Source organism: Marmota monax, unplaced genomic scaffold, assembly GCF_021218885.2.
Source record: "Marmota monax isolate L192 unplaced genomic scaffold, Marmota_monax_Labrador192_F-V1.1 WCK01_AAM20220418_F8-fsc00228, whole genome shotgun sequence".
Classification (NCBI taxonomy): Eukaryota; Metazoa; Chordata; class Mammalia; order Rodentia; family Sciuridae; genus Marmota; species Marmota monax.
Genome location: NW_026695240.1, coordinates 2,709,938 through 2,730,277, shown reverse-complemented (window position 1 = coordinate 2,730,277; position 20,340 = coordinate 2,709,938). Strand labels below are relative to the sequence as shown.

Genomic DNA, 20,340 nt, shown 5'->3' with positions numbered 1-20,340 from the left:
CGGGCTGGACTGCTACCCTAGTTCCCAGGGGTGGTTTCTCCTATTAAAGGCTGTACCACTCACAGTAGGGGTTTGGCATATTCCCAATTTTCTGTCTCCGTGTTGCTGGGGGTTTTACCCAGGGGCAGATTCCCATTCTCGCCTCTCCATTTTCTCCCTGAATAGTTTCTTCATAAAGCGGATTGTTCCGTCTGTTTTCTCCCTTATTTCCCTGTGGTTTCTCCCAGGAATCCCTCCAAGTGGTTTGTCCTCGCTGGATTCCCTGTTCGCTGTAGCCCTGTGGCAACTAGCTTTTCTAAGTATAATGTAAAGTTCCAGAACCCATATCCGGTAACTTCCTCCTCCCGGAGGCCTATTCAGACAAAGGCGACAGTCCCGCGTTTTCTGTGACAGTCCCAGGCTCACACCGTGACACTTGGGTGAGGGCCAACTCCTACGCTCTACGAACAGATGGCGGCCCACACAAAGAAGTATCCCTGGGCGCGGCCATGTTCTCCACCGGACCGCACCTCCTATGGAAACCGCTTAAAGTCTCTAAAGGAATGTCTGCGCCGTGTTTACTGTTGGCTTAAAGTGGCAGCCTAGAGTTCAGAGCATGCGCAGTACCAACATTCCCCCAAGGGGAGGTTTTAGAAGTCAAACCGGAAGTGGAAGTGGTCCTCGAAGGCTATTTCGGGGCTACTATTAGGAGATGGCTAGAAGTCTCTGAGATGATTTTTGGTTGGTCGCGATTGAGGATTCTGTCTAGTCAGCAGTGTGAGCGGTGAGGTGGAGCTAGTGATGGTTTGGGGGTTCAGTGGTGGGGGCGGGGCGTCCGTTATGGTTGTCAGTGACGAAGGTCTCTCCTGTCAGTGATGGGGTTCTTTGAGGTGAGTTATTGGGAGTTAGGAGTCAAGTGATAGAGTCTGTGGTTGGTGATTGAAGTCTGTAGTGGGGTCACTGAGTTCTTTGATCAGCTTGCTTTCTAACCTGAGTTGAAAGTTCAGCTCATCAATTTTCGGTCTTCTTTAATATAGAGATTCACAACCTTTGGTGTGTAACATTTTCTTTTTTGTTTAAATCTTTTTTTTTTTTTAACTTTTTTTTCCTTTGACCCATTAGTTATTCAGAAGAGTATTTTCTGTTTCAAATTATGTCTCTGGGCACTGCTCAGTTGAAAAAAAATCTTATGGTCTATGTAATGGTCAGTTTTAAAAAATGTTACATAAAACAATATATATTCTCAAATTGTATTGTTATATACAAATTCAGCATATATTTTACGAATATATCTTATCTCTCCTTACAAATGTTGTCTGCTTAATTACAGAAGAAGGTAAACTACTTACACCAGAAAGGTAGTTTTGTCTTCTTATTCTTCCTTTTGTTAGTTTCTGCTTTGTAATATATTTGAAACTATATTATTATGAACACTTATGTGTATTTTAATAATAGATTCTGAGTAAATGTCTCAAAAGGTATTTTAGCAATTTAAGCTTCCACCAATGAATTGTAAAAGAAATTATTTTTCCAAATACTTTCCAACACTGGATATTATTGCTTTTGAAAAATTTTTACAATTCTTAAAGGAAACTATATTTAATTGTTTTAATGCATAATTTCTATTTGTTTCCTTTTCTTTGAATTTTCATATCCTTTGTCCAGGTTTTATTTAGTGATTGCTAGATTTTTTTTTAAATTTTTTAAATATTTTTTATTTTTTTAGTTCTCGGCAGATACAACATCTTTGTTTGTATGTGGTGCTGAGGATCGAACCGGGCCGCATGCATGCCAGGCGAGCGCGCTACCACTTGAGCCACATCCCCAGCCCCGCTAGATTTTTTTTAACATTACAAGAAACCTATTACCACATAGTGAAAAAAATTGATATCTTTAAATATCTTTATTTCAATTTTTATGGCATATTTAATATAATTAGTAAATGTCATCTAATCAGAAAAATCTGGGTTTTTAAAAAATAGCTTTTGGGTTTCCTCTGTGTCTAAGTTACACTCAGCACATGACAATGTTATGCAATACATACTCCTAAAATATATTTAAATGTTCTTTGGGTTTTAAAAAATACATATATTTAAGTTCAGTTGGAATTTGTCTACTGAATAGTGTGTGGTAGTCTTCTAGTTTGTTTTGTTCTAGGTGGATGGACTGTTATATTAGGAACATTGATACAATGTTTTGTGCACATTCAATTGAATTCCACTTTAGTCACATATATAAGTCAATATTGTATGGTGTATTTATTGTTTTACTTGTCCTGATTAACATTGTTTTTTATATTGTTTTAATGTATAATATAGTTTGCTAGTATTTATTGCATGATCTTTGTATGCCAGGGAAGTGTTGAGTACTTTATATAAGCATTATATACTTTCATTTTCATAAGTACTAGATAGGTATTCTCATCCTAATTTTTGAAATTAATACTGAAGTAACTGCATATTCTCTTAGCTGAAAGGTGGCAGAGCTGCAATTCAAATCTGTGGGAATGTGACTCCAGATCTCATGCTTTTCCCCATATTTTACCATCAGTAATGCCTGTCACATTTTGATTTTATATCCTTCACAGGACTGCTTCTTCGATATGGTCCCTGAAAAAACAGTTTTAGGGTAATCAGGGCACTAGCTAGAAATGCAAATTATTGGGCCTTACCTTAAACCTACTAAATTAGAAATTGCAAGGATGAGACTGAAAATTTTAAAATGTGTTTTAACAAGCCCTTCAGATGATTTGAATGGATACTCAAGTTTGAGAACCACTGCTCTGTGGTTTCTAGCTGCAGAAGTTGTTTAGGTAGTGAATGTTGAATGACTGACTATGTGGACTTGATGTTTCTAGGTTTTGTGGTATCTCTGGGGAACCCCTGGACCAGATCTTCCTCAGACTCCAGGTCACCTCTTCCCAACAGCTCTACTTGAATTCACAAAGGACCATTAAGTCTTTGGCTCCTGAGAGAACAAGAGTTGCAACCCAGTGTGGCCATGCCAACTAATTGGATTTCACCTCAGAAACCTACAACTCTGGCTCTAGAGGATCATGACAGCTCATATGAGGTATGGAGGAGGCATCCTTGGGGTGGGAATTCATCCCAGGAGTGAATATCTCTTATCTGTAACCAGAGCCTCAGAGCAGAGGCAGATAGGCTGTAAGAATCAGCCATACTCTTTAAATTTGCTGTTCTTGGGCTGGGGATATAGCCCAGTTCGTAGAGTGCTTGCCTCACCTGCAGAAGGCCCTGGATTCAATCCCCAGCACTCTGCCCCTCACCCCACCCCCACCCACACAAAATTTGCTGTACTTGAAACAAATCTTCATCTGTCAAGAATGAGCAAACAGGGGGCTAGGGTTGTAACCAATGGTAGAGTGCTTGCCTAGCATGTGTGAGGCACTGGGTTCGATCCTCAGCACCACATAAAAACATAACTAAATAAAATAAAGTTGGTGTGTCCATCTACAACTAAAAAATTAAGAAAAATTTAAAAAGAATTGTTAAAAAAAAAAAAGAATTAGCAAAGAGGTGATATCTCCATCTCTAGGGGCCAACTGTATGACAGTGGAAAGTGGCCTATCAAGGGAGGTTGTTGTTTATTTTGCCATCACACTATATTGATTGATCCTTCATCTGTGGATAAAATTCTTAGTTAGAAATCACTTTTGTATGGCATTTTGAAGACATTTCTCCATCTCTTCCCAAACTGCTTCTCCCAACACAAATATTTTTTGAATTCTGATGTTGAGATTTCTGTTTTTCAAATTTTGGTTCTCCATACCCGCACCCCGCCATCCCCCACCCCTTACACCCACCCCGCACTGTTTTTCTATTTCTTGGCTGTTTTCCTTTCTGGGAAACTTTACCAACTTTGTCCTTTAGCCCTTCTGTTGAGCTTTTATTCAGTGATATCAACATTTAATTCAAAGTTTTAATTTTCAAAAACTTTAGTTTGTAGTCTAAATATTCATTTTCATTAGCATACTGTTCTTATTTCAGGTATATAATATTTATTATTCCTCTGATGATATTCTGATAGTTTACTAGGAATAATTTAATTTTTTTGAATAGACAATACATACACTTAGATGAAATATTTACAAAATATTAAAGCAACACTGAAAAGCATTGTGGTGATCTGGACGAGGTGGTGCATGCCTATAATCCCAGTGACTCAGGAGGCTGAGACAGGAGGATCACAAGTTCAAAGCCAGACTCAGTAACTTAGTGAGGCCCTGAACAACTTAGTGAGATCCTGTCTCAAAATAAAAATAAAGATGGCTGGAAATGTTGCTCAGTGATAAAGTGCCCCTAGGTTCAGTCCCTAGTAACACCAACAAAAAGTATTGTGGTAAAAAAAATTCAGGGGAGGTACTGGGGCTATAGCTCAGTGGCAGAGCATTTGCCTAGCACATGTAAAGCACTGGGTTCTATCCTTAGCACCACATAAAAATAAACAAGTAAAATAAAAGCATGCTGTCCATCTACAACTATAAAAAAAAAAGAAAAAAGAAATTCAGGGGAAAGATGGGATTGCTGTTCACCTGCCACTCTGTTATGTGCCCACATCTTCCGATATAGATAATCAGTCTTATTAGTTTTTTTTGATTGCCAAGTTCTGTATATAGGTAAAAATACAACTACAATTTTTTCTTGTGATTTCACCAAAGATGATATGCTAGACACTTCACATAATTTTTTTTAATGTTTGCTATAATACAAAGAAAGCATATTATGAGCAGTGGACATTCTTGTCATGTCTTCCTTTTTTATTGAATATATAAGAAATACTAGAATTTCATTTTAGGGTTTAGTCAACTGAATTTCAGGTAACCTCCATTTTTGTTGTTGTTCAGCAAGTTTATGACTGGGTATCTTTTTTTTTTAGTTTTTAGATAGACACAATATCTTCTATTTATTTATTTTTATGTGGTGCTTAGGATCAAACCCAGGGCCTTACATGTGCGAGACAAGCGCTCTACTGCTGCGCCATAACCCCAGCCCCATGAATGGGCATCTTAATATTTTATTTAGAAGATGAGATGAATGGTGTGAGGCTTAAAGCTATAATAAAGAAGAGGCAATCACTTTATTAGCCAAAATAAGGGTATGTTTGTTGACCTTTGTGGTTTGAACAATGTTCTGATTTTTGTCTGTGTTCAGATGTGAATACAGAGTGGTCTTGGTTTTGTCTTGCACTACTTATCAGAGAGTAGGTTTTCTTTGATGTTGATGTTCTGTGAGATTATTTTTGTGTAATAAGGTGCTAGGTTAGCTCCTAGCATCAGTAAAGCCCACTTGATAGTACCAGGCTAAATCTCAGCTATCAGGAGCTGGTTTTCTTATTTAAAAATAAAGGAATAGGGGCTGGGGTTATAGCTCAGTGGTAGAGCATGAGGCACTGGGTTCTATCCTCAGCACCACATAAAAATAAAAGTATTGTGTCCATCCACAACTAAAAAAAATATTTTAAAAAAAGGAATAGGGAAAGTTTGACTCAGAAGTAAGAACCAAAAGAAAGTAGGTCTGCAATTTTAGGAACAGATCAAAAGTATTGACAAAAAAAAAAAATTAAGACAAAAAACAACTAAACGGCTGAAGAAGGATGGTTTCTACTTATAAAAGGAACAATATACAACAGTTATAAAAGTTACCAGCATTTAGGGCTGAGATTGTGACTCAGTGGTAGAGCGCTTGCCTAGCATGTGTGAGGCATTGGGTTCAATTCTCAGCACCACATATAAATTAATAAATAAATAAAGGTCCATCAACAACTAAAAAAAAAGTTACCAACATTTAACAATTTAATTTTGAACTATAGTAATTAAAAATGAATAGAAATCATACTAAGTGTGTCATCATTAGCCATTTTATCACCTACTCTCTTCCTTCCCTCTTATTGATCAAAGAGAAAAAAACATAATCTTTTTTTGTAATATTAAGTTTGTTTTGTGACCAAGAGCATTAAATTAGAAATAAAAAGTGAAAGGCCTTTGCTTAACAGTGTGAATGTACTTAATGCTACTGAACTGTACACTTAAAACTGATTAAAATGGTAAATTTTGTAATGTGTATTTACTATAATCTTAATTTTTTTATATTTATTTTTTAGTTGTAGTTGTCAATACCTTTATTTTATTTATTTATTTTTATGTGGCGATGAGGATCCAACTCAGGGTCTCACAGTCGCTAGACAAGCTGAGCCACAACCCCAGTCCCAACAACCTTAAGTAAATATTTCAATAAACACATTATTACTTTTTTAAAATTTCAATACTGGGGATTAAACCCAGAGCACTTTCCCATTAAGCTACATTCCCCACCCCCCCAAAAAAAAAAAAAAAATATATATATATATAAACAAACTCCAGACCAGTGTCTCTCACAAACCCATCTGCAAATATTAGCATGCTGAACCCAGCAATTAATAAATAGAATCATGCACCACAATAAAAATAAACTGGAATTTGTGGGGAAATTCTATGTTACACTTTGTACTCCCTGTTAATCTGTAATACTTTTTTTTTTTTTTTTTAGTATTGAGTATTCAACCGAGTTCAAGGCTAGCAGGCTAGCCTTGAAGTTGTGATCTTCCTGACTTGGCCTTCCTACTCACTAGGATTTGGGGCACACACCACTACACATGGCATCTACAATAATTTCAAATAAAAGAGTTTTAAAAATAATTTCTATAGGAATATGACCTCAGAAAGGAAGTACATGGTGCCACCTTATTGTTAGAAAGAGATGATTTCTAAACACTAAATATTAAGTTTAGAAAAATATTATTTTTTAATATTTTAAAAATATTAAACATGGGGCTGGGGATGTGGCTCAAGCGGTAGCGCGCTCGCCTGGCATGTGTGGGGCCCGGGTTCGATCCTCAGCACCACATACAAACAAAGATGTTGTGTCTGCCAAAAACTAAAAAATAAATATTAAAAAAATTCTCTCTCTCTCTCTCTCTCTCTCTCTCTCTCTCTTCTCTTCTCTCTCTCTCTCTTTCTCCCCCCCCCTTAAAAAAACATTAAACATGACAAGGACACAATCCAAAATAAATTTCAGATGGTATTATTATCACTGCACCAAATTATATCTCCAAAAATTATAGATAGCTGGGCTCCCCTGTACTCCCAGCTACTAGGGAGGCTGAGACAGGATTCACTGAAACCCAGGAGTTCCAGACCAGCCTGAGCAACACAATGAAACTCTGTCAAAAAAAAAAAAAAAAATTGTAAACAGGAACTACTCTAGGAAAATAGACATTTCTAATGAGAAACTTCAAACTCTCTCAGCTCTGATGAGATAAAGAAAAAATTAATAATACTATAAAACCTTCCTAATTATATATCTTACAGATATCAAATTCTATATCCTGAAAACAGATTTCCTTTCATATGCCTATGCAACATTCAGAAATACAACACATAAATTTTGCAAAACAAAAACCCATAATGATATTCCAAAAGCAAATAAATCTCTCCATTGATGAATCCTAATTTTATTAAACTTATTATTATTACTACTATAATTATTTTGGTTCTGGAGATTGAACTTACACACATGGTAGGCAAGCACTGAGCTTGGGTCTTGCTAAATTGACCAGAATGGCCTCAAACTTCTCATCCTCCTGTCTCAGCTTCCTGAGTAGCTGGGATCACACAGGATGTGCCACTGCGCCCACCAAAAGTAGACTTTCTTTTTTTTTTTTTAATATTTTTTTCGTTGTAGATGGACAACAATGTCTTTATTTATTTTTTTATGTGGTGCTGAGGCTCAAACCCAGTGCCTCATACTTGCAAGGCAAACGTTCTACAACCGAGTTGTAGCTCCAGCCCCCAAAAGTAGACTTATATATTTTTTTTCAATAGTTGTAATTGGACACAATATCTTTATTTTATTTATTTTTTGTGGTGCTGAGGATCAAACCCAGGGCCTCACACATGCTAGGCAAGCGTTCTACCGCTGAGCCACAATCCCAGCCCCCCAAAAGTAGACTTTCTTAGGTGAAATTTTAAACACCTAAATTCAAACTTGTCATAAACAATAATAAAGGGCTGGTGGGAAATTTGATGTTTCTAGAAATGCATCTTTTTTGTTGTTGTTATAGGTGGACACAATATCTTTACTTCATTTTTATGTGGTGCTGAGGTTTGAACCCAGTACCTCCTGCCTCTATCTTCAGAGCAATTAGATTTACAAGCATGTATCACCCAAAATGGCAACAGTATTATTATTTTTTTAATTTTTATTTTTAGTTGTAGACAGACACATACCTTTATTTTTATTTATTTTTATTTGGTGCTGAGGATCAAACCCAGTGCCTGACACACGCTAGGCAAGCACTCTGCCACTGAGCCACAACCTCAGCCCTATCACAGTATTACATTTTAAAGGGAGTATGGTGAAGCTAAGCTGTAGATGGGAGGGGAATATAGATTCAAATGCCTTTTTTTTTTAAAGAGAGAGAGAGAGAATTTTAATATTTTTTTTTTTTAGTTTTCGGCGGACACAACATCTTTGTTTGTATGTGGTGCTGAGGATCGAACCCGGGCCCCACACATGCCAGGCGAGCGCGCTACCACTTGAGCCACATCCCCAGCCCAGATTCAAATGCCTTTTTAAGGAATATTGAAAGTTATTTATATGTGGTGCTGAGGATAGAACCCAGGACCCTGCACGTGCTAGGCGAGCACTCTACCGCCGAGCCACAACCCCAGCCCCAGGAGCTTACATTATTAACTCGCGACCTTTACTCTTCTAATTTAAGCTTAATGCTATAAAATTCCCTCTCTGCATTGCTTTATCTGCCTCCCACAGATTTTGATAGATTATATTTTCATCTTCTTTCAGTTCTGTGTATTTTTTAAATTTCTTTTTAATTTTCCTCTTTGATTCATGGGTCATTTCAAGTAAATTGCTATTACCCAAATATTTTAAGATTTTCTAGATAGCTGTTGTTATTATTTTGGAGATTTTTCAGTTGTCTGGGGGGCTGATTCCATTGTGGAACATACTTTGAACCCAGTACCTCACATGTGCTAGGCAAGCACTCTACCACTGAGCCACATCCCCATCCCCAGAAATGAATCCTTTTAATCTAGATTTTAAAATATATTTGTATGAGTTAGGAATGATGATGCCAGTCTGTAGTTCCAGCTAAGGATATGGTCTAACTTGGTCACTTTTCTATTGGTGCCTGAAAAGAATGTGTATTCCATTGTTGTTTGTTGCAGTATTTATAAATACCAGTTGGACACTGTTATTTGTTCTTATGTATCCTAGATGATTTCCTGTATAGTATTTCTATAAATTGCTGTTCAGATTAAAGTCCCTATAATACTTTTTTATTCCATAATACATTGTTTTAAGAAAATGTGTACAACTCCAGGTGGAGTTCCAACTGTGCATTTCTAAATTAGATTTTTTTATATGGAGGATAATGTTTGTTAAACATTTTATTATGAAAAAAATAAATACAAAGATAAAGAGAACAATATAAGAAACTCTTACGTGTATTGTATTTATCACACAGTTTCAGTAGTCATCAGCATTTTGTTATTATTTTATCAAAACCACCCTTCCCTTAGCTGTTGGATTATTTTAAAGTCAGTCCAAACACTGTGTTTTATCTATAAGTACTTTGATATGTTCCACTAAGACCTGAGAACTTTTTATTTCTTTTTATTTAACATGACCAGTCAGCCATTATCACACCTAAAAAAAATAACAGAAATTCCTTGATATTATCTAATGCCCATTGTTTGAATTTCTCTAAATATGTCATGTCTTTTTAATGTTCATTCATTTCAATTAAGACCCAAACAAGGTCCACAAGTTGCATTTGGTTAGTAGGACTCTTAAGTATCTTTGAATAAAGAGAAGACTCATCCATATTCTTTCTCTTCTACTTTATATGTTGAAGAAACAGGTCATTTGTTGCCTTCTGAATCTAGCTGAGATATTGGTCTTTATAGTGTTCATTATGTTCCTGTCTCTTTTACACTGCCTATGAATGAATTATTAGAAATAGAGCCTTGATGAGATTCAGATGTCAGTTTTTCTTTTGCAAGAATACTTAATACCTATTGCAGTGAAATTAATTATAATATGTGAGGATGCACATAATATCTGGCTAGTTTTCATTTTGTAATGTTAAAACTGATTGGTGAATGCAAATATTATTAGCTAATTCATTCTTGTAAACTTTTCTTCAACCTATCACCTGAAAGATTTGAGCAGCTATTAATAATGATTATTGTTCAAATTCATTATTTCATTAGGAGTTACAAATGATGCCATTTTAATTTCATCTTCTTTATTTATACTTGAATCATGCTGTCAGGAACTTCTTTTTCAGCAGTTATTTGGTCCTCTTCAATAATTTTTAGATATAAATATGATCACCTTATGTGACATAAGGAGCTGACTGCAGCAATAACTAAGAAAATGGCAAAGAAATCATGCAACATATGAACATGAGTTTCGAAGGTCGAGGTTGGGACTGCTCAGTGACCCCAAGGGTCAACTCCACGCTGGGCAACATTAGAAAGAGAGAGAGAGAGAGTATACCTGGAACCCCCCTGTTTATTGGGGAAAAGACATTCAGTAGAATATTCCACCCAAATAAGGGAAGGGGTAGGGTTTCGAAGAGTGGAGTCTTGCTTGGTTATGTCTTGTGATCAGCAGATTGATTGACATCTTGTCAAGTCACACCCATCTCAGGTGCTGTGTGGGATCACAGGCGAGTGAGAGGAAAGGCACTTTTGTGTTGCACAGCCCAATCAGCACACAATGCCAGACCAGTCCCCTGGCATTGTGTGGTGTAAAGATTGGTACATTTAATTATATATAAATTTTACTGGAAAATGTATTAAAATAATTTTACCTGAAAGTATTAATGATTTTCATTATAAAATATTTAGGAGGGGGCTGGCCTTGTGGCTCAGTGGTATTGTGCTCGCCTAGCAAGTGCAAGGCCCTAGGTTCAATCCTCAGCACCACATAAAAACAAATAAAGGTATTGTGTTCAACTACAACTAAAAAATATTAAAAAAATATTTAGGAGGAAGTGTGCTAATGTTTGCAATTTACTTTGAAATGCACCAAAATGTAAGGTAAATCAATGGATAAATAAAAACTTGGGTAAATGTGTGATAAAGTAAGTAAAGTAAGTGAACTATGAAATTCTTTTAAATTTTATGTGTGATTAAAAATTTCCATAGTAAAATATTAAGGATGGACTGAGGCTGTAGCTCAGCGGCAGAGTGCTTGCACAGCATGCATGAAACACTGGGTTCGATCCTCAGCACCTCCTAAAAATAAACAAATAAAATAAAGGCATTCTGTCCATCTACAACTAAAAAAAATTGAAAAAAAATCATTAGGGAAATGGGGATGAGTTAAGTTTTGTTTCTAACTAAATTTTATTTTATATTTAAGGTATAATTAACATGACATCATTGTGTATATATATATACATATATATATATATATATATGAAAAATAAACAGTTGCTGTAATGTATTGTATATTTTTTCCTAATCTGTAGGTTGTATTTATATTTTGTTGACTTTTTCTTCTGCTATGAAGGAGCTGTTTTGTTTGATATAGTCCTGTGTATTTATTTTTGCTTTTGTAGCCTGAATTATGTGATATCCAAGAAATCATTGCCAAGGCCAATGTCAAGGAGCTTCCCCTGTTTTCTTCTAGTTTTATGGTTTCAGGTCTTGCTTTTAGTCCTGTATAAATGTGTTTTTATACCATAACACAGTATCTAAGGCTAGGTATGTATAAAAATTTGGAGGCTGAAAGTCCAAATTGCATGGCACTGGTTCTCGTGAGGGCTGCCTTTATATGTGTCACATCTTGGTGAATGGCACCATGGTAGGAGTGCATGAGAGTGAGATCCCATGGCAAGGCAGGAAGGTAGAGATTGAGGAGAGGACCAATTTTTTTTCTCTTGAGGGGACTAATGTTTCTTAAGGGAACTTTGTTAATCCCTTCCAACGGCATGCCCCAGTGACCCCTACTAGGCTCTGCCTCTTAAAATTTCCACCACCTCTCATGCTATCACATCTTTTGTCACATTAATCCTTGGAGGACAACCCACATCCAAATCATAGCAAGTTCAAAATTTTTTCTGCTTGATCTAGGGTGCTGTTGAAGCTCTCTACTATGTTCTATATTTGTTAATTGAATTATTCAGTTCCAAGATATTTGTTTGATTCTTCTTTATGATATCTATTGCTGTTGAATTTCTCATTCAGATCATGATTGTTTTCCTGATTTTGTTGAATTATCTGTGTTTTCTTATATCTCACAGAGTGTCCTTAAGAAAATTATTTTTATTCCTTTTAAGGTAGTTGGTGAATCTCCATTTCTTTGGTCATTATTGGAGAATTATTGTTTCTTTGGTAGTGTCATGTTTTCTTGCCTTTTCATGTTCTTATGTCTACAAATCTGGTGGAAAAATTACCTTTTCTATATTACACAGAGTAGCTTTTGTAGGGAGAGATTTTTCACCTGCATATGGGTCTTAGTGTGCTGGATGGGAAGAGTATGGCTGATTCCCTGAAGTGCAGTGGTATAGCCTCTGTATGGTTTCTTAAGCTTTGATCAACATCAGCGATAGTGCATGTGCCTTGGTGACTTAACCTATAAGGGTTTATAGCAGGAATGACATCATCATAGGTTATTAGGATCCTCAGCAGCAAGGACTTTTGTGGTCCTCCTTTTCTCATTTCTCTCACAGTGATGACTCTTAGCTTAGGGATCCTTCTTTATATTGAGTCTGACCTAGTCCTTGACTCAGGGACTCACAAACCTGTGGTAGTATTTAGACTTTGGGGTGCAGGTTTGCTCTGAGGCAGAGGTGGATTCAGATTCCTGATAAAACTAGTCTGTCATTCTGAGGCACCTCCAGCAGCTTGGGCCCATGGTCTGGATTATAGATGTGACTTGGACTCCGAGGGCATGCCACAGCACTGGCTCAGCTACTGGGTAGAAGGGATGCAATGGAGGATTGGGCGTGGGAAGCAGGGTGCAGCTGCAATTCAGGACACAGTAATGACTCAGGCCTCAAGGGATCATGTTTTGAATAGTGATGATGGTGGGTCCCAAATTCTGTGAGGCTAACTGCAGTTATAGTAATGACTCTGGGATGGCAGAGCTCAGCTGTTGCTTGAGCCCTGGAATGTAGGGGGTAGCACAGGGACAGCTGCATGCCTTGGTCAGGGGTATCTCACCAGCTTAGGCTCCAGGTGGCTAGTTCAGTTCCAGGGAAGCAGGACACTACTATTGTTCAACCTGTAGGGTTGGGTACAACTCAGCCAATGCTGTTTCCCTAGGAGATGGAGTGCCATGTCAGCTCAGTCTGGGATGTGTTGTTGCTTGATTTGGGTCAAGGCACCAATTCCTTGGAGGGTAATGTGCGGCTTCAGTTCAGGTACAGGAGTGTGGGACTGCTCTGGGTGGCCAAGACACTGTTTACCCAGTAGGCAGGATACCACTTTAGTTCAGGCCTTGAGGGGCAGGGTGCAGCAGCAGCTGAGAAGGTAGATGGAATGGCTTTGTGGTATTTTGCTCTCACAGGGTAGGGTGTAGCAATAGCTTGTCTCAGAGATAGTGGGCCACTAGGCAGTGGTCGTTCAGTAGCAATAAGGCCTCAGGAATGAAAGGGTGCTGTGATACTCACCCTGGAGTAGAATACTCCCAGCAAGATGCTATATACAGTATACACATGAATCATAAAGGGTAGAACACAGTGTTGGCTTCGTGTGAAGACTGGGCACCTCCTTCAGTCGGGCTTAGCACCTGTGAGGACAACATGAGTCCCAGGTAGTGAGGATTGTAGAGATCCAAGGTGGTGATTCTCAGGAGCTGTTCTGGAAATACATGCCCATAAGTCCTGAGCAAAAGATGCTGAGCAATTATTGTGCCCCACAATAACTTGGGCTTTACCTCCACTCAGATAATGGGGCATGGCTCCAGGAGTAGGCGTCACCCGGTGGGGTTGAGCTACACTCATCTGTTCCTCTGTAATCCCACCCCTTGCCCCTTCTGGTGTAGAATGTTCCATGGAACCTCCCCTTGTGTGTCCCCTATATAAGAATAAAGAATTCTAGTGGCTCTCTCTCTTTCCACAGGTCCCTAAGGTCACAGAGCCATCCCCAGATTTTGAAAAGGTACTTCTGTGTGTTTGCGTGCTTTCTTGGCTGTTTTCTTAAGTTATCAGAAGACTCAGATTTTGTGAACCCAGCCTTAGGTCGCCAGCTAGGATAGATGGCAATAGGTGGTGGTTGCTGGAGTCCTCTTGCTTACCTTTCTCTTAATTCTGTGCTAACTGCTACTTAGGGGTGGCAGAGGTGAGGTATTGCCTTTTGTTCTTTATGTGACTAGCCTGGGTCTCTATACTTTATAAGGTTTCTACTACTCCTTTAATGTACTTTGGCACTTTTCTTTAGTTATTTTAATCAAAATGTAGTTGTTTGTTGCTTTGCCTGTCTCTGTGTTGGTGGATGAGTGCTAGGGTTTCTAGTCAGCCATGCTGTTGGCATTATTCCCTGGTGTGAGTTTTTTTAAAAAGGAGTTAAATTAAAAACAATTGCAAAAGTCATGTTCCAAATTCCTAAATACTGTTTTTGCATCCCAAAAACTAACTGTTCACATTGAACAGGAATTTTCCCTTTACAGGGACCAGTGTCCTTCAGGGATGTGACTATAGATTTCAGCAGAGAGGAATGGCAGCATCTGGATCCTGCTCAGAGAATCCTGTACCGGGATGTGATGCAGGAGACCTACAGCCACCTGCTCTCAGTAGGTAAGCTTTGTCACCGTGGTATCTGAAAGGAGGTTTCTGAGAGTGTTTCCATTCTCAGTTGGATGAATTCTGTGGAACAATGTCCAGAATTCTTTATCTCCTTTGAGAATCTTCATATTACTCTATTCATAGAGATACATGACTACTCTTCTTAAAAAAAAACTTTATTGACTCATAAGATTAATTGGGCTGCTGGGCGCGGTGGCACATGCCTGTAATTCCAGCAGCTAGGAAGGCTGAGATAGGAGGATCGTGAGTTCAAAGCCAGCCTCAGCAATGGCGAGGTGCTAAGTATCTCAGTGAGACTGTGTCTCTAAATAAATATAAAATAGGGCTGGGGATGAGGCTTAGTGGTTGAGTGCCTGAGTTCAATCCCCACTACCAAAAAAAGAAAAACAAATTGATAGATTGGGCTCTGAAACTGAATTAGCTGGAACCAGTCCTCTGTCATTTCCCATGAACAGGGTATCAAGTTCCTGAGTCAGAGGTTTTCATGGTGGAACAAGGACAGGAGCCGTGGGCACTGCAGGGTGAGAACCCACACCAGAGCTGTCCAGGTGAGTGAGTGTCACCCTTGTAAATGGGAGATAAGGGAGTTTCAGCAACGCAAGAGAGCAAATCTCAGCTGTCTTTAAGAATCTGAGGTGCTTTGAAATGCTTTTCTGGAAGGTACTCAATTTTTTGAGTGTCCTCGATATTGACTTTTCAGATAACTAAATGCCTTCTACCTGATTGACCTTTGCCATTTCTGTCTTCCTTGGCTTTTTGAATTCTGCCCGTAACAATTGGTCTCATTAAGGATTATTCTTTTTTGTTATGCCCTTTTTCTCTTAACTTTTTTTTTAAATCCCTACCTTTCATGTAGTTCTAGAGTCTTTGTTTACACATCCAGGCATTTATGGATCTACTTTACTTCAGATTTACTATGTGACACATATTCACATTCCTGTTAGTCCCTTTTTCTTTCTGAGATGCCTCAGAACTTTTGTCTCCTGCTGCCCCCAACCGATGTGGGCAGCTGAACTTAAGGTGGCTCGTGTGAATTTCCAGGGACACCAAATAAAACACAGACACACACTTTACCTTTAAACAAGCTTCAGGACAGCTTCTCCACTCTCGGCCTCAGGCTCCCCAAATAGGAGAGCAAGAGAAAGTCACGAAAGTTTGGCAAGAGAGAGCGAGCACATTCAGAAGTGGGCCTTTATTGGGGGGACCCTTGTTCTGAGAAAGTTCCATCCAAAAAAAGACCAGAAGGGGCAGGATTACAAGGGTCAGGTGAGTGTAATTCAAGGGGCATCGCCCACATCTGAAGATATGCCCTTAACTTCCTGAACTGGGACAACGAAATGTAGTGATGGTCAAAGCCTTGCTTCAGGATGGAAGGCTTGAGTCATTCAGAGTGGCTCCCTACAGTCTCCAACCTGGGACTCCTCCTGTTTTCTCCATAGTTATTTCCATGAGATTTTTCATTTCTTCAGTTTCCCAACTGATGATGTGGGGGTCACTGTCACTTAACCTTTGGGTATACTTATATGTGATACTTGACATTATCAGTCACCTTTCCCAAACTTTCCTTCTCATGCTGCTTGAGTGAATTCACATTAACTAGGGTTTCTCTGCCTGATTGGTTGGATTTATTGTTACTATTTTGTGTACCTTATCTGCTTGAGTTTAATCATAGTCTTCAGTTAACACTCCCACTATAGGTCACTCTTTTGTATAACACAAACTTTTTTTGGGGGGGACTGAGGATTGAATCCAGGGGTGCTTAACCACTGAGCAACCTCCCCAGTCCTTTTTATTTTTTATTTTGAGACAGGGTCTTGCTAAGTTGCTGAGGGCCTTGCTGATTTGCTGAGACTTCTCTCAAACTCATAATCCTCTTATTCCAGTCTCCCAAGCCACTGAGATTACAGGCATGTGCTACCTGGCTGATAGAAACATTTTTAATTCATGCTTGTTATAAAATTTATAGTAAATAAGGGCTATGTATCATTAGATTACATAAATATAACTTTGCAATATATCTTGTTCTTTGCCTTATTTTTTCCCACATGTCCATAGTGCTATCTGCGTAGTTTATTTCCTTTCTTGAATTGTATGCCAGAATGTTTCCTATCAATACCATCGTCAACCTCCTCATCAAATGACACTCACCCTTTTCTCTTTGTTCAACCTGGATGAGGTATTTGTACCCTTCCCTTTAGCCTCTTTTAGCTGTTCTTTGAGCTAAAATCACCTCTTTCTTTTTTGAGAAGATGTATTTGGGTTTCAAACCTTATAACAGATTTCTGAAAAACTTCTTTCCACATTGAGCAGTGGGGTGGTATTACAAGTGATGTTTTCTTGTATTTTATTCTAGAAGAATTGCGGCAGATTGGTGATCAGATAGTCAACTATCATCAAACAGGAAGTAAATCAATAAATGATACTGCTTTCATCAAGAAAATATGGACTACAAAGAGTCATCATGAGTATGAAGGCATTACAAAAATAATCCACATGAGCCCAAACATTATTCCCCCCTCCAAAAGACCCCACCAATGTGGCTCATTTGGGAATGTCTTGAAACATAATTTAGATTTATACAGTCATTATAGAAGTAATACATCAAATAGCATTAAAAAGATGACTGAATGTAGTAAAATTTCTTCCTATACTGATGACCATGAGTATACTCTAACAGGAGAGAAATTATGGAACCATAATCAAAGTAGAACAAATCTCAGTTATCAACAAGTACCCTCTCGATATCAGAAAATTCATACGGGAGAGAAATCCTATGATTGTGCAGAATTTGGAAAGATCTTCACCCATAAATCACAGCTCAAGGTACATATGAGAGTTCATACAGGAGAAAAACTCTATGTATGTATTGAATGTGGCAAGGCTTTTGTGCATAAGCCAGAATTCATCACACATCAAAAAACCCATACTAGAGAAAAGCCCTATAAATGCAATGAATGCGGAAAGTCCTTTTTCCAAGTGTCTTCTCTCTTCAGGCATCATAGAATTCACACTGGAGAGAAACTCTATGAATGCAGTGAATGTGGGAAAGGCTTCTCTTATAACTCAGATCTCAGTATACATCAGAAAATTCATACTGGAGAGAGACACCATGAGTGCGGTGACTGTGGCAAAGCATTTACACAAAAGTCCACACTCAAGATGCATCAGAAAATTCATACAGGAGAGAGATCCTACGTATGTATTGAATGTGGACAGGCCTTCATCCAGAAGACACACTTGGTTGCACACCGAAGAATTCATACTGGAGAAAAGCCATATGAATGCAGTTACTGTGGGAAAGCCTTCATTTCCAAGTCTCAACTCCAGGTACATCAACGAATTCACACAAGAGTAAAGCCCTATTCATGTACCGAATATGGGAAGGTCTTCAACAATAGTTCTAACCTTGTTGCAAATAAGAAAGTTCAAATTAGAGAGAAATCGTCCATATGTGCTGAATGTGGGAAGGCCTTTACTTACAGGTCAGAGTTAATTATTCATCAGAGAATTCACACTGGAGAGAAACCCTATGAATGTGGTGACTGTGGAAAAGCCTTTACTCAGAAGTCAGCACTCACAGTGCATCAGAGAATTCATACAGGAGAAAAATCCTATGTGTGCACGAAGTGTGGGCTGGCCTTCATCCAGAAGGCACACTTGATTGCACATCAAATTATTCATACTGGAGAGAAACCTTATAAATGTGGTCACTGTGGGAAATTCTTTACTTCTAAGTCACAACTGCATGTGCATAAACGAATTCACACAGGAGAAAAACCTTACATGTGCAATAAATGTGGGAAGGCATTCACCAACAGGTCAAATCTCATCACACATCAGAAAACTCATACAGGAGAAAAGTCTTATGTATGTTCTAAATGTGGAAAGGCCTTTACTCAGAGATCAGACTTGATAACACATCAGAGAATTCATACCGGAGAGAAACCTTATGAATGCAGTACCTGTGGAAAAGCCTTCACCCAAAAGTCACACCTCAATATACACCAGAAAATTCATACTGGAGAGAGGCAGTATGAATGCCATGAATGTGGGAAAGCCTTCAATCAGAAATCAATACTCATTGTGCATCAGAAAATTCATACGGGGGAGAAACCCTATGTATGCACTGAATGTGGAAGAGCCTTTATCCGAAAGTCAAACTTCATTACTCATCAAAGAATTCATACAGGAGAGAAACCTTATGAATGCAGTGATTGTGGGAAGTCCTTCACGTCCAAGTCTCAGCTGCTGGTACATCAGCCAATTCACACAGGCGAGAAACCCTATGTGTGTGGTGAATGTGGCAAGGCCTTTAGTGGCAGGTCAAATCTCAGTAAACACCAAAAAACCCACACAGGAGAGAAGCCTTACATCTGTTCTGAATGTGGGAAGACCTTCAGACAGAAGTCAGAGTTGATTACACATCACAGAATTCATACTGGAGAGAAACCTTATGAATGCAGTGACTGTGGGAAATCTTTCACTAAGAAATCTCAGCTCCAAGTGCATCAGCGAATTCACACAGGCGAAAAGCCTTATGTGTGTGCTGAATGTGGCAAAGCCTTTACTGACAGGTCAAATTTGAATAAACACCAAACAACACATACTGGAGACAAGCCCTACAAGTGTGTAGTCTGTGGGAAAGGCTTTGTTCAGAAATCTGTACTCAATGTGCACCAGAGTATTCACACTTAAACAGTGTGAGAAAAACCTTACTGAGGACATGACACTATTGAATCCATGCAACAGAATAATATGTATATTACTGTAAGTAGAAATGCCCACAGCAGAATGTGACACTGTACTGTTTACAAGAGGACCTCTGAGAAGGAGCTGAATGGCGGGGTGGGGGGATTCTACATTGTCATCACCATTGTTAAATCCTGGGGCATACTGAGAAGGAACTGGTGCTTTAGAGGAAGCCTTCTCATGAAAAATACAGTGGAACATAGGTACCAAATTCTTCATAGGAAGGATAAATTATAATCATGATAATCCTCTTGGTGGAATAGGGACAATGCCAACAAATTGAACAGTAAAACAACACAATATAGAGGGTGGTGATATGTCCTTAGTTCTGTAAGTTGTTTCCTGAAGAACATATCTAACAGGCATGAGGGTTTTCATTCTTTGGTTGAATCTAACACATTTGTGTATATTCAGTCTACCATTGCTGCTTCTATCAAGGAAGTGATGTAATAAAAAATATTCCTTATCTATACTGACACAAAAGAGTGTATGTGGATTTACCATTATCATCTAACACAGGATTTGTCACCCCACTTACAGCTACTTGTAGTGTCTTCGTGCCTCAGAAGCTATCATCACATTGTCTTCTGACCCCCAGCATAGTATCTTTTGAACTCAGTTCACTGTCTTTGGGAGAGCCATTTGAGGTAAGAATTTTCAGGTCATCTGGGTCAAATTAAGTCTCCCTTAGTCACAGTTCTTCACACTTATTTGCCTTCCTTAATGACTCAGCTTACATAAGAACAAATTACTAACTTATAACAAACCCCAACA

At 38.4% G+C, this 20,340-nt stretch overlaps 1 protein-coding gene across 12 annotated transcripts; it reads left to right on the top strand.

Annotated features, from left to right (window-relative positions):
* The first annotated feature begins 264 nt into the window (after nt 1–264).
* On the top strand, nt 265–20,038 carry Znf585a (zinc finger protein 585A). Of its 12 annotated transcripts, none has more exons than XM_046440194.2 (6): nt 265–419; nt 2,837–3,051; nt 14,135–14,173; nt 14,682–14,808; nt 15,273–15,365; nt 17,171–20,038. In XM_046440194.2, exons 2-6 carry the CDS (start codon nt 2,980–2,982, stop codon nt 19,510–19,512), a joined length of 2,673 nt encoding a protein of 890 aa, XP_046296150.1. In that variant the 5' UTR covers nt 265–419; nt 2,837–2,979; the 3' UTR covers nt 19,513–20,038. The 12 variants fall into 12 exon arrangements, with proteins under 12 accessions (XP_046296150.1, XP_046296153.1, XP_046296154.1 ...); XM_046440197.2 differs by lacking the exon at nt 265–419 and adding an exon at nt 450–869 and having other exon boundaries at nt 14,665–14,804; XM_046440193.2 differs by lacking the exon at nt 265–419 and adding an exon at nt 452–763.
* The last annotated feature ends 302 nt before the right edge of the window (nt 20,039–20,340 follow it).